At 48.3% G+C, this 27,216-nt stretch overlaps 1 protein-coding gene across 1 annotated transcript; it reads left to right on the forward strand.

Annotated features, from left to right (window-relative positions):
- Window positions 1–338: 338 nt before the first annotated feature.
- vsnl1a (visinin-like 1a) lies at window positions 339–26,248 on the forward strand. Its single transcript, XM_030109628.1, has 4 exons — window positions 339–514; window positions 8,494–8,660; window positions 24,374–24,589; window positions 25,829–26,248. The coding sequence occupies exons 2-4, from the start codon at window positions 8,499–8,501 to the stop codon at window positions 26,024–26,026; spliced, it is 576 nt and encodes a 191-aa protein (XP_029965488.1). The 5' UTR covers window positions 339–514; window positions 8,494–8,498; the 3' UTR covers window positions 26,027–26,248.
- Window positions 26,249–27,216: the final 968 nt, after the last annotated feature.

The following is a 27,216-nucleotide window of genomic DNA, read 5'->3' on the forward strand; positions in this document are numbered from 1 at the left end:
TCGATAAAAATCATTAGAATCTTGGAGTAGAAAAAATAAAATTGATTAAAATATATAAATTGGTGTGTATTGTAATAAAACTATAGAAAAATGTGTATTTAATTTCTCTCGTCTCCCTACCCTTCTCTCTCTCTTCATTATCTCTCTATGTCTCTCTACCCCCTCTCTCTCCGTTATCTCTCTATGTCTCTCTCCCCTCTCTCTCTCCTCATTCTCTCTCTATGTCTCTCTCCTCTCTCTCTCTCCGTTCTCTCTCTATGCGCCCCTCTCTCTCCCTCCTCCTCCTCCCATTCCCTCCATCACAGTGCCCGTGCCCTCAGCAGCAGCAGCAGCAGCAGCAGCAGCAGCAGCATCGGCTCCCGGACCTGCTCCGTACTTCCTCCAGTCGAGGCTGACTTTCCTCCGCGCTCCGTCCGTCCAGGGAGCGCCTGCAGCGGGCAGCAGAGCTCCAGGCAGCCGCGGTGTGAGCACCCACACATCCAGCCGGACTTCTCTCCTGCACTCCACACGCACGGTACGGTGCTGCTGCACACCGCGCGGCTCCTGATTTCTGGGAAATGCACGCGAGATGCATCCATCCATCCTCTTTGGGTTTGCATGAAAAAAAACAAAACCAGATGCATGTTCGAAATATTTTTTTTAATGTATTTTTGTATTTTTTTTTTTTTTTTTATTTTGCTTGATCCTCGTTGATTGTGTGGATTTTGGTGTAATTGGTGGCTTGGCATGACTTGATGTCACTGGTGTGTGTGTGTGCGCGCGTGCGTGTGCGTGTGTGTATGTGTGTGGGCAGGGAGGGGTGGGGGATCTTATGCCTGCATTCATCTGCAAAAAAAAAAAAAAAAAAAGTAGCTCTCCAATTTAGCATGATCATGGTTGAGGAGATGAGGAGACACACACCACACCCCCATCATCTTCCTCATCCACACACACGCACACGCACACACACACACACACACACGCACACACAACAATAGCGGCTGCAGGATTACACAGAAATGTGTGAGATTTGCCCGGATGAACCCCTCAGACCTCTTTGTTTTCTGTCTCACGGCTCCCTGCTCCCTCTCAAGGTCATCCCCCCCCCCCCCCCCCCCCCTCGTTGGATGATGGTGAAGGGGTTATGTAATATTCGCTGCCTGGCTCAGGGGCAGCTCCATTGTTAGATTCCTCGTCTGACAGCCTGTGCTTCTACCTGCCGTCACCTGCCTGCTGGTGTGTGACAGAGTGATGATGTCCGTTTGGTTTTTTTTTGGCTCTGGGAGTTATTCCCCCCGGTGGACTCTGGAGACAAAGGGCCGTGACTCAGTCCTGGACTCAACACGCTCGCTCCGCATCGCACTGCAGAGTGACCCGGCGTGTCTCGTCCCACACTCTCGGCCCCGACTCCATCTCTCCAGCCCGATTCTGCAGCCTTCCGTCTTTCTGGCTGCAAATGGACATGAGTGCACGGCATTACGGCGCGTGCGGGGTGTGTTCACCCTTTGCTTTGTGCATCCCGTGTGCAGACGCGAGCGGAACGACTGAGAAAGACATATAGGAGAGGTTCTGTTCCGGCGTCTTAGACTTCAGGATCACTCTGTTCTGATGAGAGACTGGCAGGAGAGGCGAGGGAGTGACAGGGCTCGTGGGCAACTCTGGAACATGACAGCAGGGAGCGTTGAATGAAAGCATGGAGGACGAAGACTGTCAGCTTTCTGAAGAGCGTGTGCTGCTTTCCATCTCCGTCACTCACGTTAAGGACACAAAATGAGGAGGGATGCAAAAATAATTAAAAAAAAAAACCCTCCCTCTTTTTCCCCATGCGTCACTGAAAAGGTAGTGCAGTTGTAGGTTTTGCATGAAGGGAGTTGAGTGGGTGGCGTTTAAAAAAAAACAAAGAAGAAATATGTGTGATCTGCTTGGGAAACGTGAGCCGATCACACCAGATGAGCTCCTCAGCAAAGTGTCGGAGCAGTTCGAATTATTTTAGGGGGGAATCAACATAATAACACGGCTTACATGTATTAAAAACTGGAACTGCTGGGGCTGCACGACACACTGCACATTAATCGCCAACTTCCTGTGACGTGCTGCACTTCTCACAGAGCAGTGACGGACTGAGTTACGTTGACATGAAGTGTGCGCTGATATCTGGAGCTTCACTGTGGCAGAAGGCTGCGGTCATTCACCCGCCGAAATCCCAGAATATCCACTCTCTACTTGTTGCTCCAATCGGAGCAGAACTTTATTTAAATGTTGCATGGTTACGTTATCCTGAGTGTATTTGGCTGCAGGGGTTTCAGGGTTCAGGTCCGGGGGGAGCGAAGCCCGAGTGTTTCTAGAAAGTTGCGTTTTCGCCTGTTTACATGACAACACAGTCGGAGCGAAAAGTTCCACCTCGGCAACCATTCTCAGAAAGTTGCGTTGACAGTGGAGACGCAGTTTTCCGATGGCACGTGTCACTGAAGCCAGTGGGCGGGTCTGAAGCTCTCTGGCTCCTCCCACTGGAGGCTGCACCTCCCCACACGTGCGCCGCAGCATCGTGCGTGCACGCATTATCGTGCTTGAGCTGCATCGGGAAAAAAAAAAAAAAATGCCTCACACTTAATTCTTTATGGTTCCTCTCATCCTGGGATGCACACAACTTCGTGAAACGCACTCCGTCAGGAGCGTATGTGACAGCATCGCAGCAGCATCAATAATGAAGGACAGGAACACCAGCGCACGCCATGATTCCCATGCTTAGCATGCATGCTAAGCATGAATGCATTCAGCGCAGACGCACGCCCACGCCGTTCCGCGCCGCGACGAGGGGCTGTCACAAGTCTTGTGCTCACATCTGCCTCCCGACTGAGCTGCCGGCTCGACAGCCTCAGCCCGGCTGCGGCGGAGGGTGGTGGAGGGAGGTGTTAGCGACTTGTGTCTCGTCAGTTTCTCTGCGGCACTCCGGCGTCGCACTCGTGACCAGGGATTGGGTGGAAGGTTGCTGGAGCATTAAGTGCTGCAGAGGCGGCATTGTTGCATGTTCTTTGTAACTTGTATCTTATAATCTAAACAAAGGCTGGTATTTTCTTCTGTATATATTGGAAAATGAGGTGGTTGTAGCCTGTGTCTGTGTCTGCCTGGTGATGGACTGGCTACGGTAGCCAGCAGGGACCAGCTCCGGTCCCTCAAGACCCTCGAGAGAACCGGCCACTAAAGTTTTACAAGAATACAAACCAGCACAGACTTGATATGGAAGTCGATCCGCTTCCCGGACCGAAAGGGGATTCTGTGTCATTTACACTTTTGCCTTCATGAATATGGGATTGTGGGTCTGAGTTCCAGATCATGCCAAGTACTGGGAGCAACACTCGATGTGACGTTGTAAACACAAAAATCTTCCGGAACAGAAACAAAGAACAGGGTTTCATACTGCTGGAGGCGTTTTGTCCACTGGCCCCCCGCAGCTTTTATCTGCAGACTTTATTATAAGATATTTTCGATGTTATTCTCCATTCTTGCTCGCAGAAGATGTTGTAAATCTCTCCCAGGCTGTGACTTTGTGACAGATTAAGTCTCATATTGTGTTCCTCTGATTCATTTGCTGTACGTTCTGATACGTTTATGAACTTCCCTCGTTCTGTTTGGCGCTTGTGGGGGCTCAGCGCTCCACTGAGTAAACAGGAAGAGCGCTGTTTTCAGCAGATCGTCCTTAGGCAAACAGGAAGTAATGCACACAAGCTCCTCGTCCTCGGCCCTACAATGCACACAATCTATTTTTACGGCCACGAAATTCATCAGACTTTATCCAGGATCTTGGTGAATTATCCTCTGTGTTTGCGAAAGTGATTACAGAAGATGAATGGGTGTTTGAGGCTGGCCAAAACAATAAGACCGCCTCAACAAGAAGTAAAACTAAAGCTGGACCCACAATAAAACAAATCAGTTGACAAACCAGCAGCCAGAGCCCGTGAATATATTTGATATGTGGCGATAAGCCCGTGCCTGATCGGCCAAGTCGGCTGCTTTTCTTCACCTAAGCAAAATAAATTAAACTTGAGACCTTGGCCAAGCAATAAGCTGTAAATTAGTCCGGCCAGCTGCCCGACACGGGTCTGCAGAGGAGCTGGAAGCAGGCGAAGGAAGGGCACCCCTGCTCGGAGTCTTCAAATGAACAAACAGGTGGGATCAGCAGGTGGCGAGACACCAGAGCTCTGCTGGGATCTCCATTAGCTGTGGCTTTTATTTACTGTCAGATAACCTGAACCGTGCTCACGGTGCAGTGCCGCTCTCACTCAGCCGCTCACCCGATGCGCCACGCTGCAGTTCGGTGAAGAGCTTCACTTTCACTCACGCTCTGCGTGGCTGAGCGCAGACCTGCGGCGCTCACGGTACGGCGAACGCTTCAAAGATAAATTAAAAATGAAACCATTTTCTGATTCGAAATGACGCCTTACTGCCAGGCAGTCCTCATCCATTCAACTCGCCGTTTCCAGCCAAGCCCTGTGTGCAGGTGCCTGATAAGGAAGTGGCCACGTCTTGTGTGGCGGCTGTGTCGCTCTCCAGACTCAGGTTTTCATCTTCAACTTGCATTGCAGTCTTGGAACGTTAATGACGACCTTTTCGATCAAAAACTCCAGGGTTCCACTTTTCTCTCAACCAAAATTTTTGAAGCTGATCATCAAAACAACCACGGAATTTTAGTGAAACATTTTGAGTTTGATAGATATGCTGTTTATCTACATCAGCGGAGTCTTTTCCTGTTGGGTTTCCCTTGACTTCGCATTACAGAGCATATTAGTACTAATACTGAACTAACAGGCTGCTGTTTTGCGTGTGAGGACTTTCACCATGAGGAATGAAAAATATATTTACCCATACATTCATTGAAAAAATATATTGCAGAATGTACAGATAAATCATGAAGATAAATCATATTGTTCATCTTCTCAGCAGGTGCAGAAGAACTATTCACTACAGTCGTAGTACTGCTTTAAAAAAAAGTTGCATTTTCAGCGTCTCCAAAGCACCATTGATAAACAGAAACCCAAAACTCAACAAAAGGTTTTCTGTTTTCATGGTGAGACTCAAGACTTCCAAGGTTCTCCATAAAAGATGTTTTTTTTTTTTTTTTCTCAAACCCGTGATTATACCTTCTGTCCGTCCACCGTACCTCCATAGTCCCGTTGCTCCGCCTGGTTCATCGTCCCAGTTGGCTGTGACCGATCCCTCCCCTCGCCAGGAGGTGATTTACTAAACGGCAGCAGACGCAGTCATTCTGGATCCAAACTATTATGATGACAAGCTGAATTTGTAATCGAGTTGCTCCGGCTAATCGCTCAGGACAATTAAACCTTCCTCTCTTTAACTAATGGAGACAAGAAAAGGATGATGTGTACGTCCTGCTGACGTGTGTGTTCCTGACTGAAGGCCTGCCTCTGATTAAGGATGTGTAGCACTGTTAGAAAAGACTGCGTGAAACCAAAACTTCTCATTAAAGAAGACATTAAACTCACTTAAAATATGAAATCGGAGAAGAAGCCCGACTCCTTCAGATGACTGGCTGGGAAATCAGCAGCAGTGGTCTTGAACAGTGGCTCCCTTTTTTTAAAGTTCAGTCTGTTAATAAGCTCCCAAAGTTCAGGCAAATGAACTGAAAAGCATCTGTCGCTTCTGAAGGCGGAGTATTTACCCTCTGTGATCAAGCGCTTGAGTTGATGAAGATAAATGATGATTTTTGCTCAGTCCGAACTGAGCGTCATTATTCTAGTGTTCAACAGTGTCTTGGTTCTGTCCGGTGGATGAAAGCATCAATTTCAAACACCAAAAAGACTGTTTTTAAATCGCTGGATGAGTCAGACAGCCATTTCAAGTTTGAAGGCAAATGAAACAAACAAAAAAAAAAAGACAGAAACTGTGATTTTATGGTAGATTTTGCCCGTCAGTAGCAGCAGATAACTGTTGTGTTGTTCCACTGCGGCGGAATGAGTCGAGTCGCCGCCGAAAATCTCTCAGCGCCAATTTACTGGATTTCCACATTGAAGCTGCAGTTAAAGGATCGCAGGGTCAACCGTGAATGAGGAAATTATACAACCTCCTCTCTTTTTCAGAAGCCGCTGAATGGACTCCGGCCGCCCGGCGGGTCACTTTAACGGAGGACTGGGTTTTTCTTTCCCATTCTGCTGAAAAACATCCTGTTTGAGGGATGTGGGAGAGATTTCTGTTTTGTGTGCTCGCGTTATGTAACCCTTGATGAAACCACAATGTCCTGAATGAGGAGGTTCTGATGCTGCGGATTCATTGACCAGAGCGTCTGTAGTTAAGATGACAACCATGCGGTGTTTTCTACCTGTTTGTCTCATTTCAAGATATAACCCTGTTTTCCAGTCAGAAGTCATCTGAATGAAATGCAACAACAATGCAGACATTTGGAGCCAGCAGCTTTAAAAAAAAGTGGTATTGATGCATCTCTAATTGATATGATTATCTGTAACCGATGCTGATAATGAACCGGTTGTTCTGGAGTCAAAGCAGCACTGTGAGTGTTTGAAAAGCACTTGTTAGGCTCTGCTCTAAATTTAGCAGGCCTCAGCTCATCTGATTTCAGGATGAACGTTTTTAGTCTTGCAGAGGAATCTGAAGAGGGAAGAATCAAACTTCTTCCTTTCAGTTATTTCATGCCTCCAAATATCACTCCACTCCATCAGTGAATGTGTTTTTCTGCGTTTTACATGCGTGAAAATCACTTCATAATGAAGCCGCAAGCCTTTGAAAGAAAAAGAATGAAATAATAAATTACATGCGAGCGACGCCCGGAGCTGTCCTCGAACTCCTCAGAAATCAAGAAGCTCAGAAGACTGAGTCACTCGGTGTCGTTTACGGAGCGCGTGGCGCTGTGTTTACCGCCGCTGTTCTAATGCAGCGCCGTGCCGCTTGAACTCCTCCATGATGCAGCAGCAGGTCACGTGCTGCCTCCGTTCCCTCCGTGTGTCCCAAGAACTGCTTTCAAAAGTCAATGCTGTGTGAGAAAGCGCCGTTTACTTCTTTACCCTGATCTGTCTGTGGCTTTCTAATTCATATGTGACACTGGCACACACACATACAAATATATATGAAGACAGTTCCATGCCGCTGTCAGGCTTTGTAGAACCACGATGAGTCATTACGTAACTCAAATTTCACTTTTGAACATTATTAATCAGAAGCTCCGTCTGTGAACTGGGATCTCGCCGAGCCCGACTCGGAAAACTTTTTGAAATTCGCTCTTCAGAGCGAACTATATTTATCTTCCTGCGACTAACGGGCCCCAGACTGTGCTCCTCTTCAGGAGGTTTTTAGGAACTGAAGAAAGCCCCCTCTCCGTCCTGCTGTGGCGAGCCGCTCTCTCTTCTCGCTCTCCGTCCTCGTCGCGGACGGTCGGATTGGATCGGGAAGCGGAGCGGCTTCATGTCCACGCTTCTCCGAGGTTTAAAATCTGCTGACAATTTGAACCTCATCCAGATCAACGTTGTATCTAAACACATTACCCAAAGTACTATTCTTGTAAAATTACTGCTTTTTCTTTGTGTTATCAGGTTTTCCTCCCTTCCACCTGATTTATTTTTGTGCCACTGCAGTATGAAGCGATTCGTATTTATCTTGCACATAAACCGGTCTAGCCTGGCTTGAAATAACCCGGCACTGAGGAGCTATTGACTTTATTCTCCTGGCAGAGTGATATTTCAAGCTGGGAAACTTTTACAGTCGTGAGCAGGGAGTGTTTTTGGACGTCTGCCGGGCTGCAGAACGCTGACGTCCAGAATCCCACAGAACGCCGTGGTGATTTCAGGGAGATTCAGTCTGAGGATCCTCTTTGAGGGTTCTTCCACCTCCTCGCCCAGAGAGGTCCAACGCCACGTCCCGGCAGAGACGACGAGCAGAAACCTTCCAAAACTCCAACCGTCCTCGGCGAATTAAGCTAATTATGGGTTGGTTAATGAACTAATGGAGGCAGGAGCGAGCGCCAGACAGAGACCCAGCTGGGCGCACGCAGCTGCAGCGCAGGCGTGGAAGAAGAAGAAGAAGAAGACGATCAACCAAAACATGTTTAAGATTCTGAAACAGCCACAGTGGGGAAAACACTCCAAGATGTCTTAAATACCTCTAGATACTGGCTGGTTGGAAGGAAAAAAGCGTTTTGTTCATATTAATGAATCTAGTCTGATGAGGAGAGTTTATTCTAAATAAACCAGGTGAATCTGGGACAAGCAGCACAGAAAGTTTCCTGTCTGGTGAGTTTGACCCTTTTCTCCAGGAGGCAGAAACAAAACAGCGCCGCTTCCCACCATTGCACTCAATTTGTCTTAACGGCTTATTTTTAGCGGGAGCTTGGGTTTGCGCTCTCCTTCCTGCCCTGATGGATGCTTCTTCGGTTCTTTGTCGCGTCCTCGGGACTTTTCCTGCATGCGGACGCGGCGTCTGGCGTTCTAAAACTCTCTGGTATTGATTTTTTTGTCTGTTCCGTGTTCTCCTCTCCCCCCCGTTCGGCAGGCAAAATGGGGAAACAGAACAGCAAGCTGACCCCCGAAGTGATGGAGGACCTGGTGAAGAACACGGAGTTTAACGAGCACGAGCTGAAGCAGTGGTACAAGGGCTTCCTGAAGGACTGTCCCACCGGCCGGCTCAACCTGGAGGAGTTCCAGCAGCTCTACGTCAAGGTCAGTCTCATCACCGTCTGCTGCCGTCCAGCTAGAAGCGACGCTGTGACCTGCTGAACCGTGACTTAGTCATTTGGAATCGAAAAGTAAATTCAGAGATCTGGAGCAGATCCACCAGGACCCATCTGCCGGCGGGAGGTCCTGAATGTGGCTTCTGGTGATACGACGGCCACGAGGATTAATACCGACCCGCTCAGGTTTCAGAAACAGACGAATGGCTTTGAGCTCATCTCATTATGTTTAAAAACAACTCCACCGTTTTTTGTGTTTTCAACATTTTGAAAACCAAGACAGGTTAGATGGACACATCAGATACACCAGAGAGCTGTTTTTCTAATAAAACCACACCAGCAGTTTGAAAAAAGTAGCCTTTTCCCGCCTTTTTTGACTCGGTCTCCCAGTAGAAACTTTCAAAATAAAAGCCTTTCTTTGCAATTTAAAGAGACTGTTTAGTCGTCCTGCAGGCGAGTTCCACACACCTCAACTAGATTCTACTAAATCTCATGAATTTGAGGTTTCTGAGGTGTTGAAACAACAGAACTCCTTGAGTCATTTTAATTTAGACAATATAAAATCAAACCAGTTGTTTCGTGGAGTTCAGTGAAGCAGCTGAATGTTCCTGAGCGTCCTGCCGTCGTTACCTCAGGCCTGTGCTCTGAGCCTCCACTTCAGAAGAAACCTCTCCGAGTCGCGTAAGAAAAGACATCAAAGTTTTATCAGCGGTGCCAGGAAACGCTTCAGAACCGGCGGCGGGCGGGCTGCCGTTACGTAACGCGCGCCCGGGCACTGAGGCCACGGGTGCACTTCCTCTAAATGGCATCGCGGCTCGTGCGTCAGCCGAGACCTGCTGGGGGAAAAAAAAAAAAATAACATCAGCGAGGTATTCTTCTCCTGAAGGAACAGAAAGGAAAAAAAAAACACCTATGTCAGTGGCAGAAATGACATTTTTCCATTTGGACCGGCGGTTCCATTAGAACCCCCTGCAAAGCGCCTCTTTCCTGCGAGATGGCAGTGCGGGAAGAAGCCGTTCTCCGGGGAAACGAGGCGGCGGTGGCAGCTATGACGGACTGACACGGGAACAAAAGACAGGTACGGTGTGTGGAGCGGCGGCGAGGAAATCTACGGCCGCGCCGAGAAGTCGGGCGGCGTCCGCGGGGGTCTCGCCGGCCCGGGGGGGGGTTAAATCCCACTATTGATGCGTCCCGTTGTGTTTCCAGGCAACAGTGTATCAGCGGCGGGCTTTATTTAAATCCAGAGGCCTGATAAGTGGGAAAACGCTCCGCCGCGACCTCGCGTTAACGGGACAGACTGTTCCTGTGAAGAGTGACTCTGTGCTGTCTGATCATGTGTGTGTGTGTGTGTGTGTGTGTGTGTGTGTGACGGGAGGGAGGGGGTTCGCATGTTCAGTGGGAGGGTGAAAGAGGAACGGCGTGTTTCGGCGAGAAAACCTGAAGGGGCCGCTGACGAGGGAAGCGAGCGCTCGCACGAGTGTGTGTTATCCATTAGTCATCGGCGGGAAGAGTACGAGATGAGCGTGAGAGGAGGGGGAGGAGGGGGAGGGGGGGGGGGGGGGGGGTCACTCGGTTTGCATCACTTCCAGGTTGGATGTCTCTCCGTGCGTCCACACACACACACACACACCTGTGACGGCGGTGCGACACGCAGCGGCGCCGCCCCGCTCTGCTCCAGCAGGACGCTCTGTTCTCACACTCCGCTTCCCCTTCCCTCGCTCTGCCGCTGCTGCAGGACGGCAGAACAAGGAGAGTAGGCGCCGAATTTGGCTCTCTGGACTTGTCGTGTGTCCAGGAGCGTTTCAGGGTTTGAGCGTTTCTCTGGGTTCGCAGTGAGAAGCAGCAGGTCCTCGCGCATCGCTACGGCGACGCAGCTTTTAGGACACACATAGTAAACAATCTCTTCACCTGCGCACTGACGCATCTGTGAACCTTCCACGAGATGTCGTTTGGCGTCTGTAGGAGGCATTAGAGGAGTTTATTCCGCTTTCCGCTTCCTTCATGAGGATGATGGACGATTTGTTAAAGACAGATTCACACTCTGGACCCCAGTCACACAGTCAAAAACTGAGGCAATATCCAAATAACAGTTCCAGATCTCCATGAATATAGTAAGTGAGGCGGGAACGGCTCATTCAGGTTGGAAACGAGCTTTAACTTCCATGATGAGGCTGAATGCTTACGTTCACTGGTGGAGCGGAGCTCCAGATGAATGAAACAATCCATCGATGCGCCTCAGTTAATTATCCATGCCTGAAAAAAAACCTGACTTTCACGTCTTTATTCATTGTCTGTCGGGGATATTAATATCAAAGCGTTGTGCCATCAGTAGCTACTTTTGGCCTGAAAACAGACATGTTGACTTTGTGTTCATGCTAAAAACACACGTGAACTAATGGACTTTCCCTGCAGCGCTCCTCTTTTCCCAGAAGTCCCAGGCTTCAGATGATGACTGGCGTTTTTTTTATTTTCACCGCTCGCAGTTTTGTAAGACCTCGGCGTTTCACCCCTCCGGACCAAAAGACGCTTTTAACGTCTGGCTTTTTGATTTAGTCGAGAAAAAAAAGGACGCGAAAAACACGGTCGGAGGAAGTCCTGGCTGAGAGATTGGATGCATTGTTGTGACACTGACACAATCACACACACACACACACACACACACTCACACACACACACTCACACACACAATGACCTGAATATAGATGTTCGGATGGATTCCGCTCTGTTGCGTCTCGCTTCCAGAGCCCCGAGGCTTTTTCTGTCGACGGGTGTGGCATGGCAGCGCCCGTGCATGTGTGTGTGTGTGTGTGTGTGTGAGGCTCCCCTCGGCCTCCCCGGACAGACGTGCGGACGCGGGGAGGGCGAGCTGATGGGGGGGTAAACGGGGCGGCCCTGACATCATCTGGCTGGCAGCCTGCGTTGGGAGGGAGCATATGTCTCATCTCACCAGAGACAAAAGACAGAGACGTGGCGGCAGACTGAAGCAGAACATCAGCTTTGAAGCTGCTTTTTTTTTTATTCCCCCTAACAGGAGAACTTATTATATAAACGTATTGATGCATCCCGACAGAAGCACAGCCACAGATCTCTGGATTAAACATGATTGTGTGCAGTATTTCTGTCAAACAGCACAGTTTTGATGTGACTGACGTCCGCACTGCAGCGAGGACGTCAATATTTCAATATGTTATCCCGCTAATGGATTACATATGCTGAATTCTAGAGAAACGGCAGTAAAGCTAATGAAAACAGTGTCACATGTTCAGATGCGGTGACAGTTATGATCTTTAAATGTCTTTTCCTTTCTCTTCTGTTCTCTTCAGTTTTAATAAAATGTCATTTTCCCAAGCTTGAATAAAGAAGAGCCATATTTTCTGCTATTGTATCCATTCTGAGGCATTTCTTCCAAAAAAAGAGATTTGAATACTTACAGAAATGATTCTCCAAAATAATTTTTAAAAATTAACCTTGAACACGTTATTTAGTTTCAACATTCCTCTGCTAATGATGATATTTTCAGTTTTCATATCATAAATTAATGGAACTTCATTGAGAAAAGTCTTTATTTACATTCATTTAACTGAAGACGGCTGCGTTGTCTAAACCTTTTACAGTTACACATTTATGGAGGCACTTTTCAACCATCGTCAGTGTTTAATGTGATCTGAGGTTTCAGCAGCCCAATAAATGATCGTTATGATATCCACAGTCGCAGCGATGGTTCACAGCAACACGCTGTCTTCGCCTGTCGTTTACCCAGAGAGTATGGATTAGGCTTTTTCACATTTATTAAAAAAGTTAAAAGAAGTTTATTTAAAGGAAATAGATCATTTTTACATAATCCATTCATTTTCTGTTTGTCAAAAAGAAAAAAATAATCAACTATTAAAGCTAGGGTTGGCGATCTTGGAAAACTAGCGTTAGCATGTAGCATCTCCCCAAGGCTCCGTCTAGCTAGCTCCGCCCAGCTCCTACCCCATTGGAGGAGCTCCCGTTGGGAGCGGAGATGCAGAGACGTTCGCGGCGCGTGCGGTGCGCGCGGCACTTCCGCGTCCAGTGCGTTCCTGGCGTAACCTGTCCTCAGCGCTTCGTTTCTTCGTTTTTCTTTATTTGCACAACGCCAAGGTATGGCGCACTGAACGGTGAGTGAACCCCCAGATATTCATCTCCGCCGTTCTGCAACGACGCTCCGTCCTTCTATGCGCGCACTGAACCAGGGTCAGTGCACGTGTACATGTACGCGCAGGGGGCAGGTCAAACGGCGAAGGGATTTGATTGGTTTAAAAAAAGGTGTCCCCTCAAGACTATTGGTTGCTGTTTGTCCCGTTTTACTCCTGCTGTAGATAGCGGATATTTTCCAAACTACTTTAAAAACACGCTATGAATTGCTTTCCATTGGGTCATAAAGATCATTTTAACCAGTATTTAAAAAAATGTATCTCATTCAAATCGCCAACCCTAGCTTTAATTGATGATGAAAGGAATACTCCGAAGATTTTGGACCCACGCCCTGTTCCTATCATTTACAAAGTGAGATAAGCTCATAAATACCTTTATTGTGTCTGTGCGTCCAGCGGCTGGCTCCCAGCTGTTAGCATCGTAGTTAGCTTAGCTCAACTGCTGGAGGTGAAGAGGAGACAGAGCCGGACTGACGAAAGTGGACAAAATACTCCTTCCAGTGGTCCAGGGGACGGCGTATTAGCACGTGAAGTAAATCTGAATGGTTATAAAACATTTTAAAAGACGTGTTTTCTTTTCAATCCGTTAAAATAAGGTTTTGATACACACAGACCTGCGCATGCGCAGTGCTCCGTGGAAGGATATACTGGAGCACAGCGGCTGAGTCTATGCTTCTACTGCTGTGCTCCGGTATATCCTTCCGCGGAGCACTGCGCATGCGCAGGTCTGTGTTTATCAAAACCTTATTTTAACGGATTGAAAAGAAAACACGTCTTTTAAAATGTTTTATAACCATTCAGATTTACTTCACGTGCTAATACGCCGTCCCCTGGACCACTGGAAGAAGTATTTTGTCCACTTTCGTCAGTCCGGCTCTGTCTCCTCTTCACCTCCAGCAGTTGAGCTAAGCTAACTACGATGCTAACAGCTGGGAGCCAGCGGCTGGACGCACAGACACAATAAAGGTATTTATGAGCTTATCTCACTTTGTAAATGATAGGGACAGGGCGTGGGTCCAAAATCTTCGGAGTATTCCTTTAAAGTCTGTCGCTGCAACAATGTGAAAGTCATTTAGTACTCATTCACTCATCAATCACTCATTTCACACTTGAAACATTTTGGTTAGAAAGTTTTCATTCTATTTTTGAGACTCTATTCCTGGGGTGTCAAACATAAGGCCCGTGATCCAAAACCGGCCCGCAAGAGACTCCAGTCCAGGTCCACCAAAGCCACCAAGCAAACTGGAAAGTCTGTTTTCCACCCAGAGCATCGCTTCTCTTTTGTTCTCATCGCTCTTTTTCTCACTTATCTTGCCTCCCTCCCTCTTCTCTGTCCAAGTGGACACTAAAAATAGCTTTTTGTCATCTCAGAGGCTCACACACACACACACACACACACACACACACACACACACACACACACACACACACACACGCTTGACTCAAACGGTGTGCAGTTATGGGTTATGGTAACAATCCCTGTTTTGTTTTGTTCTTTAAACACGAGGCAGATAAATGATGATATGAACTCCGGATGGGGCGAGTCGCTCGTTGCGCCGGTGAGTAGTTTACGGTGTTTAGAACGCACGGCGGGGGAGGGGAGTGCGACACCCGGCCGTCAGACTGCAATTTTCACAAAGACAAACAGTGGTTTTTCAATCGGCGGAACAGGAAATTGGTGTTAATTGCAGAGAGTGTGAGTGTTTTTCTTTTTTGTTTTTACGCAGAAGAGGAGCAGCTGGAGAATAGCGGCGTGTGGAGGGAAGACAAAACTGATGCGCAGATGGTGGGATTTATCACGCTGATTGGCATTTTGATCTATGGGCCGGTCTCTGGCCTCGTGGCTTCGGAGTCTCGACGTGTAATTGAATTACTCAGCAACTTGGGGCGAGCCGCACCTCTGTAAGTGCCTTCAGATGCACAAAGTAAGACAATAGGGTCAACTCTGACGGGGGGGGGATCATAAATTAGCAGCATCTTTCTCAGCAGCGGAGTGGTGGTCGGGGTTATTACCTTCACGGCGTGGACTTAAAGTCCGCTTCGCCGTGGGCGAGATGACCTTCAGCCGGTTAACAAGGGTTCATAGAGAGAGAGAGAGAGACGCCGAATCCACATCGGTCCCAACGCCGAGCCTCGGAGACGAGCAGACAAAAATAGCAGCGCAGATAAACGATGCTATAAGCAGGGAGCCAGCTTTTAAGTGATCTCTGTGGAACACGGTTGAAACGAGACATCCGTATCCGCCCATAAGTACCAAGAAACCTGTCGGATTCCGGTCTGGAGTCTGGCTAGGCCACTCCAGGACCTTGAGATGCCTCCCCTCACCGCTGTGCAGGCGGTCCGTCCCTTTAGTAGTCGTGATATCGGTGCGTCCCCTCGTCAAAATCACACAAAAATCCTGCGAAAAAATGTCGGTGTGGATTTGAATCGGACCTCAAGGTCGACTCGGGCCGCCTCGCATCTGTCAGAGCTCTGTGTAAATAAAATGAGGCTTGTTAATCGATGGCGCAGCCCTCCTCTCCCCAGCCTGCTGTGCTTCGGAGTAGGATATTATTAGGTTAGGAGCCTGGCTTTTCCCTTTCTTTCTCTCTTGTTCCTCTTATCTTGCCTCTAATTTTTGCTCTCCTAATCTCCCCGTCTTTGTTCGGTGGTCTGTAATTGTTCCCTGCTGCGCCGCTCAGTCAATATCTTGCCTTAGCACTCTGTTCTGGTGTGATCAAAAATACCGGGCAGGCTGCTGAAAAACACAGGAATAGAAAAAAAAATGCTTATTTGTCTTGTGGTTGGAGACAGATGAGATGATTGATGCCACGTTTGTGTCTATTTTGAGCTCTGAGCGGGAAGCGTTTCTAGGCCGACAACGGAAGAAATCAGGTATAAAAGCGGATTCAAGAAGATTTTAATAACTTTGGACAAAGTTTTCAAACTCATCTCGTGAAGTGGGGCAACTACGCAGTGACTCCAGATTAGTATTTAACTCAAAGCTGCCAGAGGCTCGTCCATCTTTCCAGATAAACCTAGAAAATAATTCACTCAAGATGAATAGAATTGAAGCAACAGTTTTTCTGTGCAGTGATATGTGCTGAGGCGTTCCTCAGGGATCAGCACTGGATCCACTTTTTTTTTAAGAGCTTATTTTATACACAACAAGGCTGCATCCAATGGCTTCTTCCGTATTGGCTGTGTTACAGTTGTGGCCGCTGGCGAGCTGCCAGGACTCTCCTCCTCTGCAGCTTCGTTATGCACACCGAGTTACCCGGCTGTCCAGTCAGCCCGACTGACTCACGACTACTGAGTAAAACCGTCCTCAGAGTGAGAAAGAAGACAAACGGGGGCAAGTGGAAGCAACGCCTCCATACTGAGGACAGCCGAAGGCTTCTCCTCCGCCACAAAATGATCCTAACCACATCAGGGCTCGTGTCACGCCTCCCTTTGTGTCATAATTGCATCTATACGATTCCAGCAGTTAGATAAACACATTAGTAAAGTTGTGTAAATCCATTTGTGGCTGCGCAGCGAGTGTGTCTTAATCAGCAGCATCTGAGAGTCATTCCCCTCGGGTGCAGTGCGCCAGATAATGCCGACACCAGATTCCCGAAACCGAGTTACACAGATTGTTTTTCCAAATACAATCGATGCAAAAAACATTTAATTACGGAGTCTAATCTGAGCACGGACTGACGCAGCCGGCTGATGGAAGAAGTGCAGGAAAACCCAGGAATACCAGCGGAAACCTATGAGGTTCAGTTTGACGTAGAAGCGCTCCTTCATCCCTCTCCAGGGAAGAACATGCAAACTCCACACAGAATTTTTCTTAAAAAATTGCCATTTTAAGGCAGTTAAAGAGTCAGATGCCGACTGATGAGGCTGCTGAAGGTGGTTTTCTAAGACAGATGACAGTGTGCTACGCTGGATAGACTTTAATGAAGCTCAGAAAAGCGGCGCTGAAGGGCCGCCGTGGATCTGCGCCGTCGTCACGAATGGGAAGGAAAGCGAGTGTTTGTTCCAAACAGACTGGCTCCCCCTCAGGAAACCCGGTTAGAAACCAGGTTAGGCGGGGGGAGAGAACGCACCTGAGAGGACAAGGAAGCGCTGACGGTGTTGTTGGTTCATCGAGCTGCAGTGTGTGTGTGTGTGTGTGTGAGTGTGTTACTCTGTTTCAGCTTCCTGGAGTCAGGAGGAAGCAACAAAGTGGCAGAATGGACAACACACACACACACACATGCTTGAGCCCAGACTTGATTGAAAAGGGGTAAAATTTGTGTGAGCAGCAGTGGATTATGGGGAAGACTGGCAGGTCTGGACAGATCGGGAAAGATGGCCTGATGAAATCCTCCATAGTTGCGTCAGGAGGAGCAGAGGGTCGTCCTCCGGTCGGACCTCCGCCGCCTCCGCCCCCCCGGTCGGTTACGTCGCCGTTCCTCATTTCAGGTGAAAAGCCAAGAAAAAAAATGGCGCCGGTGGCATCTGCCGTGGTTTTCACAGTTCTGCTCTCTTCTAGAAAAACATGAGCACAACAATGGTGTTCTCACTGGAAATGTTGTGTAAACGGGGCTTCAGAGGAGCTATTTTTAGCCGCTCCCACCAAAAAAGCATGACCAAGAGCTGAATACGTATTAAATCTGTAAAAGGAGGATACTGCAGTTATCACGCATTTATGTCAAGTTCAGCAACAGAAGAAAGAGGTCTGAATGTATTTCAACCAATAAGGAAAAAACATCTAAAAATGAAGAACTGATTAATGGTGAGTCGAAAGATGCAGTGGCATGTAAAGTCCTGAACGATTTGATCAGTCGATTGATGAATGCAGGCAAGTAAAGTCTTTGAAATAAAAAGATGAGCAAAAGAAAGAAGCAGGGCTGCACTGTATTGGAAAAAACTGACTTCTGATCCTGTGATTTGAAGAAAATCTTCATTTTCAACAGATGACCTGAGCAGCACTTCAACTTAAACCACACTCCTGCTGATTAAGAACGACTGATTGGTGGATCGCTGGACGGACTGTTCTGAGTCAATTTGTGACTCCATGCACACGTACATTGTGATGGTGGTGCTGGAACGATTGTGTAGCTCTAGAAAGAAGAGTTTTTCACGACACGGACATTTATCAGACAGTAAATTATGAACAAAAAAGAGAAATCACGATTAAATCTTTCACTTAATGTACTGTAGCATCTGTGTGAGTCTGTGATGCTGAATATCTGCTGTGTTTTTCCCTGTGGCTCCTCTCCTCAGCTGTGAAACACGCTTCACGCTCGCTGGTGCCATCTGCTGGCAGAACCTGCTGAGGGCAGATGGGTGTTTTGTAACCGCAGATAAGCGGCGGGGTCCCGGCCAAGCGCCTCTTAGATCACAGGCTGAGCGGCGGTCCAGGAATCAGAGCGGGTTCAGGTCGCTGTCTGCTTCGTCTCCGCAAAATACCCCCGGTATCCTGCTGCTCCTGACGGTGGAGGCCTCTCACCTCGACCGCCACTCGGGTTAAAACCACCTCTGTGGCGTCTCACACACACACACACACTTTATGTCATCTTTAAAAAGAAAAAAAATCACAATAAAATCATATTGACTTCTTACCCTCCTCTTTAAAAACAAAATGTAATCCTCAAGATTGCAGTCCCGTTCGATTTGGCAACACCCGCGGTTACCGTGGAAACGGCCAAGTGTGGATTAAAGCCTGGCGGAGCAGTTTGGTCACACAGGCAGCCGAGGCCGGCGGAGGATGGTGGAGCTGGAGGAGCTGTTGACCACAGAACCACCGACATGAGCCATGAAGCTGGAACATGGGCCGGGAGTCGTGGCGCTCTGGGTGCCGTCGTTGTTCTTATTATTCCCCATCTTCTCGTGCATGTGCAGCGGACTGTTTCTCATGCACGGTCGCAACGTTGTGTTAGTGACTTAGGTTAGTGTGTGTTATTGTTTTCCGCTGCTCTACCTTCATAAACACACGCAGCTCGTTTTCTCTCTCCCCACTGATTAGCAGGGAGTTTTAGGACTCGCAGTCATCTTCACATTAGAGAATGCAATGCTCTCAGCGAGTGGGAATCTCAAACAATGCTGGAAAATAATTTGTGTGTGTGTGCGTGCATGCACGTGCGCGTGTGTGTTTGCTGTATCCGTGGAGACCCTGGAGGCTTGGAAGCCAGAGCGGCTACAGATTTGTGCTGGCTGAGTTTCTGCAGCATCCTGGCATGTCACTGTGGGTTTATGTAAGAGCGCAGGCTGACGCTGTCGTCACACACACACACACACACACACGCACGCACGCACGCACACACAGAGTAAATGCCCCACGATAGATTATGCATGTATTCCCTCTCTCCCCGTCCCTCTGCAGCCTTTGCATCCGACTCGATGAACTCCACATCAGCGCCGCTCCGCCGAGGTGGACGTAAACAGCCGTACGCGGCGACAGCCAGTCGCGGCGAGCCAAAGTCCCGCTCGCCCGTCTCCCCAAATAGGCTTCACTGCATCCGACAACCTGAGCAAAGGGATGCATGAAACATAAGGCGTTATTTACGCGGCGCTCCGGTGGAAGGACCGCCGCAGTCAGAGCCGCGGCTCGGCTGTTCCTCTAACGGGTAAACGCAGACCGCGAAAAGCTCCGAGGGCAAATTACAGTCCTCGACTGACCTCCGCAACCTGCGCTTTTACACTGGGAGGATAAATAGCCAACGGCAAATCTGCTGCTCGTTGTTGATAACAATAGAGGCAGAGCAGAGTCCTGAGGGGCGGCTAAAGCAGAGCGAGATGACCTTGTGGAATGTGAGAAAGCAGTGTTAGAAATGAAAAACATCGATGGTGTCAAGCCACAGAACTTTCCTGCGAGTGTAAGTCACGTTTAAAGCATCTTATTCCGATGCTCTCGTCTTATAAGCGGTGAGCAGAAAAAGATCCCTTGTTGCTGGGCTCGGTTCCTGCACGTCATGATGGCCGAATCATCCCGGCTGATCAGTGTGGTCAGTGAGAGGGAGTACAGGAAGTGTGTCGGCTGTGCTGTGTGTGTGTGTGTGTGTGTGTGTGTGTGTGTGTGTGTGTGTGTGTGTGTGTGTGTGTGTGTGTGTGTCTCTGTGGAAGCAGAGTAGAGAGAGATGGACCTGCAATCAGAGCCAATCAGAGAGCAGCTCAGGTACAAACAGCAGATCGGAGCATGGCAGCGCTCCAGATCAGGCATTACTGGACAACGAGAGCATGAGCGATCACGCGTAAGGTCATCTTCTGTGTGTGTGTGTGTGTGTGTGTGTGTGTGTGTGTGTGCAGCTTTTAAAGCTTCTTGTCTTCTGGTTTCATCATGTGACTCAGTATAGAATATATAAACGTCTATGCTCGCCATTTCACAACATACATGTTTTGGTGTTTTTTCGTGGCACAGATCCATCAGCAAAGACAGATATTTACTTCATTATTAGTTATAGATCCTATTGGTCGGCTGATTGGCTGACTGGTAGCTTTGTTTGATTGCTGGTTACTTGGTTTGCTGGGTGCTTGGTTTGATTCTTGGTTGGTTATTACAGATTCGTCCATCGATCTTCTTTCCCTGCTTTGTCCCACCTCTGATCACAGGGGCTTCAGTCGAACTCAGCTGACAAGGTGCAAAGAGCAATGTACACCTTGAAGAAAAAACAATCACAGGAACAATCGAACCAGGGATTATCTCACTTTGAGGCCACTCCACCACCAAAATTACTGTTTTTCGCAAGTCCTCCCTTTCTGCAGGTCTGAAGCAGCCTGTTCTATCCACTGTCTCAAACTGAAAAGCACATGTTTTTGTGATTGGTCAGCTTACAGGAAGTCCCTCTTTCTGCATCAAGTGCTGATCATGTTCAACTGTCAAAGCAGGCAATCCGCTAAATGCAGATCAAATGTTTCATTGTTCTTAGTAATCTGAAAACTTCTGTTTTTCTCTCATTATAGACAGGAAGAACAGAAATGGTAGTGCTTTTTTTTTTAAAAGTGATGATTACACCGGAAATATTGTTATTTTAATGTTGTTTTGACTTTAAGGTGATAGTAATAATAGTATTGTTGTCAGTGGTATTTTTTCACAGTAACACCCAGTCTTCTTTCATCTGAACCTCCATAACGCAATACCAAATCAATCATCAGTTCAGAACAGCAAATTAGCTTAAAGTGTGAGTCCAGGAGAAGTATGAATCCCTTTTCATGTTAACAGTCTCATTGAGTGGAGCCTCGATCTCCCAGCAGAGAGCAGAAAATGTCCAAATGAGCTCCTTCTCAGATCACATTCACCATGTATTTCATGTTTTCCCCCAAACTGCAACAGAATCCTCACACGGCGGACGTATGCCCTGCTCGTGTTTGAGTCCCGACCCCGCCGAGCTCATCACCGGAAGCCCTTGAGCTGCAGGATGTCTGTCCAGCTCGACTGTAATCTGAAGAGCTGGCAGGCGAGCGCGCCGGACAGAGCGAACGCCGTCGCGGAGTGATTCCCCGGGCGTGTTGGAAGTCTCACGTCGCCTCGTCGTCGGGTTGAGGCTGAAGCGCCGGTCGGAGCGGTAGCCTGGTGTCAGTGTGACTGAAGGGTCTCCGTCCGTCCTCTTTTTTCTCTCCCTGTCTGGCTTTCCTTCACCCACTCTCTGGATCAGCAGCAGCACCAGCTTGTGGGACGATTACGACGGCTTTAATGTTCCATTTTCCAGCAGCAGGTTTTGGTTGTTGTGTGTGTATGTGCGTTACAATTGTAGGGACCCAAAATCTGTGGACACACTCACATTGTCGGGGCTTTTTGTCCTTGTGAGGACAGGATTCAGGGTTATCATGTCACCATGTGGACAGAAGGGGAGGCTCAGGTTCAAAAAGCTGTGTCTCCAGTGGCGAGGAGGCTGGATGTGAGTGTAGGGCCTCTCCTCGCCGGCTGTGCCTCCGACCCCGCCCCCTCCTCCGGTGCGGTCTGGCGTCCAGCCCGTCCTTTGATGGCCGGATCCAAACGGCCGTACCAAGCAGCCGTCCCTCTCAGCGAGTGGGAGCCAGATCAGCAGAAGGCCAAGACTTAATGGAAATGTTAACAGCTTGTCGTATCCGTTGCTGCAGCGCGGAGGAACCGGCGGCTTCCCGTGCTGACTGGGTCACTTCACGGCTGAGACCAGAGATTCATTCCAGCAGCCACACTTCCATCAGTCAGATGGAGCTGACACAGTTTTATGTCAGTGTTGTTCATTATGCAGTTTGTTCGTCCTCGTCTCTTATTCACTGAAATGAACACATGAATATATCAAGTGTTAAACAGGAGAGATCTCAGCTCCGGTCTCGCCGTCTCTTCTGTGTCTCCACACTTTCTGATGACGTCTTCCTTGTTCCTCGATGTCTTTACGTAACGTCGTGTTTCATAACTTTCAGCAGACTGCGGAGAAGCCGCGGTGACGCTCTGCGTGTGGCCGTCTGAAGGAGCGCAGCCACAGAGAAGGGTCCATACCCACCACATCTCCCCACTGCGCCGTCCTGAGGGGATGCTCCAGCCTGACCCCGCTGTTTCTAACCTGAACTGACTCCAGCTGCTCTTTTTTCATCCCTCACCTTCTGCGCTCTCGTCTCGCCTCAAATTAAAGAAGTCCACGTGCTGCGAGCGTGGCAGCGTGGGGGGGGGGGGGCGAAGCTGCGAGGAAATGGTCATGGCGATCTGTCCTGGTGAGGGAAGGGTTTCCTGCAGAGGAGCCGGACCATCACAGCAGCAGTGTGCCGGTGGAGAGAGAGAGACACAGCGCCCTCTGCTGAGGGGCGGCGGCGCCTCGCCTCGCCTGTTCAGTCAGGTGGAGCGTGCATGTGAGGATCCCAGGGAGGGGGATGCTCTGGAAACTGTTGTTAGAGTCGGTGCAGGAAGAGGGAGAGCGGCCTGATCTGCACTGGATGAGCGACCGATTACACCCCGACGTTCCGTAAATCAATGTTTTATCTGACTGAATTTCAATCAGCAGTGTGATACGGATCACACATAAATATAACGCCGTGCACCGCCGTCCTGGTTCCCATTATGGAGCATTTCTGCATCTTGGCTGTGTTGCCTCATTCTTTAATTTCACCTCATTCTCTAAAAACGGATTGTAGATACACAGAACAGCTCATGGACCAATCAGAGTATCAAACATGATCGAAGGCTTCAGGCACGCTGGATTCCCCAGGGGGATCACAGCGTTCAGCGTATATAACTTAACATTTATAAAAAATTAATTTTCACCTAATTTAATATCATTTTTTTAGAGGAAGATTTTCACCTTGTGGACTCATGAACCATCTACTCAATGCTAAACATCAATGCTGTCTGGTTTTTAGTGCACGTTTACCCTCGTCGTTAGCTGAAACGGGGATGAGCATTAACGGCTAAATGGGGGTTAATGTTATCCTGTTGTGATCCGATGGAGATAAATCGACCACTTGCTGCACGGCTGTTCGCTTTAAAAGGTGACAGTATCAGTGTTGCTTTAACTGTGGGTTTTTTTTTGTTTTTTTTTTTAAGTGGCACAAAGTGTCGAAAAGCAGCTTAATTAAGATTCCGCGCTGTGGAAATGCCAGAAGACTAATTGATCTTAAAGTGTGCGGAACGGCGCAGCCTCTCGCCGTTTAGTCCCGCAAATGTCAAAACAAGAAGAAATGTCTTGACATTTGCAGCCAGCTGCACTGAAAGGTGTTACAGCTTTTCCCATCTTTGCTGAGGAAACGTGTGAGCACTTTTCACTGAATCTGAAGCGAACCAAACGAGGTAGAACAAAGTCTTCCCTCTTTTGGATTCGATTGTCCTGAAACGCTACAGCATCCTGGACGCCGTTTCCCCGCCGCCCGCCTTCGTTTATGCACGTCCTCGCTGGGCTCGGTTTACCCGCCGGCTCTCCCAGTTTTCACGGTGGAGGTCAAGTGGAAGGTCACGCCTAATGAAGCGCTCGGCTTCTCGCTGCCACCCACAGGGTTTTGCGGTTTCCAGTAGATGACGAGCGGAGCCGGGCCACCGCCGCCATCCACAGAGTTACTGCATTAACCTTTGACCTTGTGAGTGGCTCGGACTGCCGACACGCTGGAGAGTGAGAAGTTTGTCCCAGTACAAAGCTCTTTGTCTATTTTGTTTGAGGAGGTGGAGGAATTAATGCGAATCAGGTACTTTTGAAACCGTCTGGTTTTCGGAGTTTTCCAGTCCCAGAGCACCACGTCTGCACTGAGTCATCAGAGCGACGCTGATTTACCTGCAGGACCCGCAGCCGGTGTCAGGACGCGTTTACTGTGTGAACATTTCCTCCCGGGAATGAATCGGTCCGCCGGTGTCTGTGACTCTGACCTTCCTGTGTGGAGACTCCAGTGAACCGGCGACTTCACCTTCAGGGATCAATTAGTCGCCACAATCTGATTGTAGCTGCCTCATTTAGAAGCAGAATTCCTCAGAACGCGGGCGGCCGTGCAACCCGACACATCGCTAATCAGCCGCGGTGCAGCCAGGAGGGCTCACACCGTGACCTCTGGTGAATCCTTCATTCAAAAAACACTCCAAGTGATTTGAATTTGGTCTCTTTCTGTCTCCTTTCAGTTCTTCCCTTACGGAGACGCGTCCAAGTTTGCCCAGCACGCCTTCAGGACCTTCGACAAGAACGGCGACGGCACCATCGACTTCAGAGAGTTCATCTGCGCGCTGTCCATCACATCGCGGGGCAGCTTCGAGCAGAAGCTCAACTGGGCCTTCAACATGTACGACCTGGACGGAGACGGCAAGATCACACGGGTGGAGATGCTGGAGATCATCGAGGTGAGCAAACCCGCACAACGTGGCTTCAACATCAGGCTTCATGTTCACTGATCGGACAACACAGCAAGATCAGTAGTCTCATTTAACTCTCACCTGGGATGCTATTAAGTGTATTTCCTAAAACGGTTCTGCCGGCCGGGCTGGAGATACGGAGCTGTGTCCAGTGTTTGTTTCAGAACTCGCTGAGTCATGAAGATGCAGCACTTCAGACTGCTGCACTCGGACGGACAGGAAAGATCAATAAACTCATACAATATGCTGTAAGATGCAAATGTGGCTCATCCGGAAGTTCTGGGTCACCTGAGGTTCCTCCACTTGTTAGCTAACACTTGAGTAGCTTACAAAGTGGCTAAATATAAAACAGTCTTCAAAAAGAGACACATTGATAATAATCAATGTGAGATTGTGTGAAGCATCTGTTTCAGATGGAGGCACACATGTTGGAACCTATAAGCTGCGGCCGAATGCCAATTCAGGGATTACTTCTTTTGAAGTGTCTAGACTGTCCCAGTTAAGTCTGATCCAGACAGCGAGGAAATTCCTCCTTTGTTCGCAGCAAAACTGATGAACGTACGAGTATGTCTCAGCCTGGTGTAAAGACGTTGCTTCAGTCCGTGCGTTTACCTGGGACGCTTTATTCCTCTATTAATTTAAATAAAGCCAAATTCTGCTCTAAAATGACAATGTAAACGCCTGAAAACTTTATTCAGAAATAAGTTCAACTCCGAATCCGAAATTATATGCTAATGAGGCGCGACGCCATTCTAGTCGTTCTGCGCATGCTCCGTCGTGATGACGCAATTTTCCAAGATGGCGGCCCGCAGTCCGCGTTTCTAACTCGTATAGAGACGATTTTTTAACGGCAGTTTCAGGAGAATCGGATGTAATGAAACGAGCGAATCGACGGGCGCTTAACAACTCGGACATTTTTCAAAGCTGCAGCGTCAAAGTTAACCGAGAAAGAAAGAAGAGAAAAACGCTGTTTACTTCCGGGAGACGTCAGTACGTCACGGCCGCCTCGTCCAATCAGAACGCTTCAGATTTAATCCTTCGTTTTTCCCATGTAAACACGGAGCTCATGAATATAATTCTGAATTACTTAATTCATAATAAACCAATTCCTACTTAAAAATAGAATGTAATCACACTCAGTGGGTTCCCTTGAGGTAATTAGCAAAGAACTTAAAATAAAAAAACAAACCTGGATGCACTGTAACCTCTGCCCCCCTCCCTCTGCAGGCCATCTACAAGATGGTGGGCACGGTGATCATGATGAAGATGAACGAGGACGGCCTGACGCCCGAGCAGAGGGTGGACAAGATTTTCTCCAAGATGGATAAGAACAACGACGACCAGATCTCCCTGGAGGAGTTCAAAGAGGCGGCCAAGAGCGACCCGTCCATCGTACTACTGCTGCAGTGTGACCTCCAGAAATAGGCGGGGACGGGGGGAGGGGGACGGAAGGGGCGAGCGGAGCGCTCCACCAGCCGCCACGGACTGCACAGAAAGAATTTCATGTTCCATTCAGTTTGCAGCTATTTCCACTGAAAAAAGAAAAAAAAAATTGAAGAAAAATTACTACTATATGCTTGGACTACCTTTCAATGGATCTGCTTCTTGTGTTTGAAACACTCGTGTGCATGAGAATGTTATTTGCTAATAAAATATTTAAAAGAAAAGATCTATCTACACACATACGACAGGGCGTGCTGGCGCGACGGTGCAGGGGCGCGCACGCACACACACACACACGCACACACACACAAACACACACACACTACATATGAACACCTTGCACAAATAATATAGATATATAAATATGAATATATTGAAATTATTTAAAGATCAACTGCCAAAATGTGAAGTGTGCAAAGTATTTTCCATTCGGTTTCATTCTACCGGAGCTTGCGCATCAGCGATGTGCCACGTTGAATTCGCCGCTACTCTATTTATTGTTCCCAGTTTACCGACGCTAGCTGTACGTGTGTCATACTACCGAGTAACGTCAACCGAACCAAATTCCTATCTGCCTCCGATGAGACGCTCCGTCCGCCGTCTCCGATGTTAGCGCGCTAGCAGAGACGGGTCGACCGGCCTCTTTCCTTCCCAAACATGCTTGTACCGTCAGAAAAAAAAATTAAAATACTGTGAGTGTAGTTAATTTGCATGCCTTTAGGTTCTGCCTTAAGAAAGAAGAGAACTCCTGGTTTTGCATCCTGTAATCAGAGACAGAAAGCCTTATCAGCAGCAGGGGGGAAGCCTTCAGGAGGCCAGGACAGAATCACAGCGCGGTCCGTCGACCAGTTCTGGGATGTACTTTATCTGTGATCTGTCGAGACTTTTCGTTGGGTTTTTTTTGGGTTTCTTTCTGACTGCTTGAACTGTGGGAGCATGTTTCCTTGTAGATTAGCTGTGGTATATGTTGCTAAGACCTAAATATCTACCCTCTTCTACCATTTAAAAAGATGCTGATTCATTCCAAATTGTTGAAGATTGCTGAAACAAAACAACGATTTAAAGGAAAAAAAAAAAATTTGAGACACTTTATAAAAAGCAAAGCAGACCGGAGGCTCGTGAGATCAAACCTTTAAAAAAAAAAATAAAAAGAAATCAGGAGAGTCTAAAAT

This window comes from Salarias fasciatus, chromosome 15 (genome assembly GCF_902148845.1).
Source record: "Salarias fasciatus chromosome 15, fSalaFa1.1, whole genome shotgun sequence".
NCBI classification, from domain to species: domain Eukaryota; kingdom Metazoa; phylum Chordata; class Actinopteri; order Blenniiformes; family Blenniidae; genus Salarias; species Salarias fasciatus.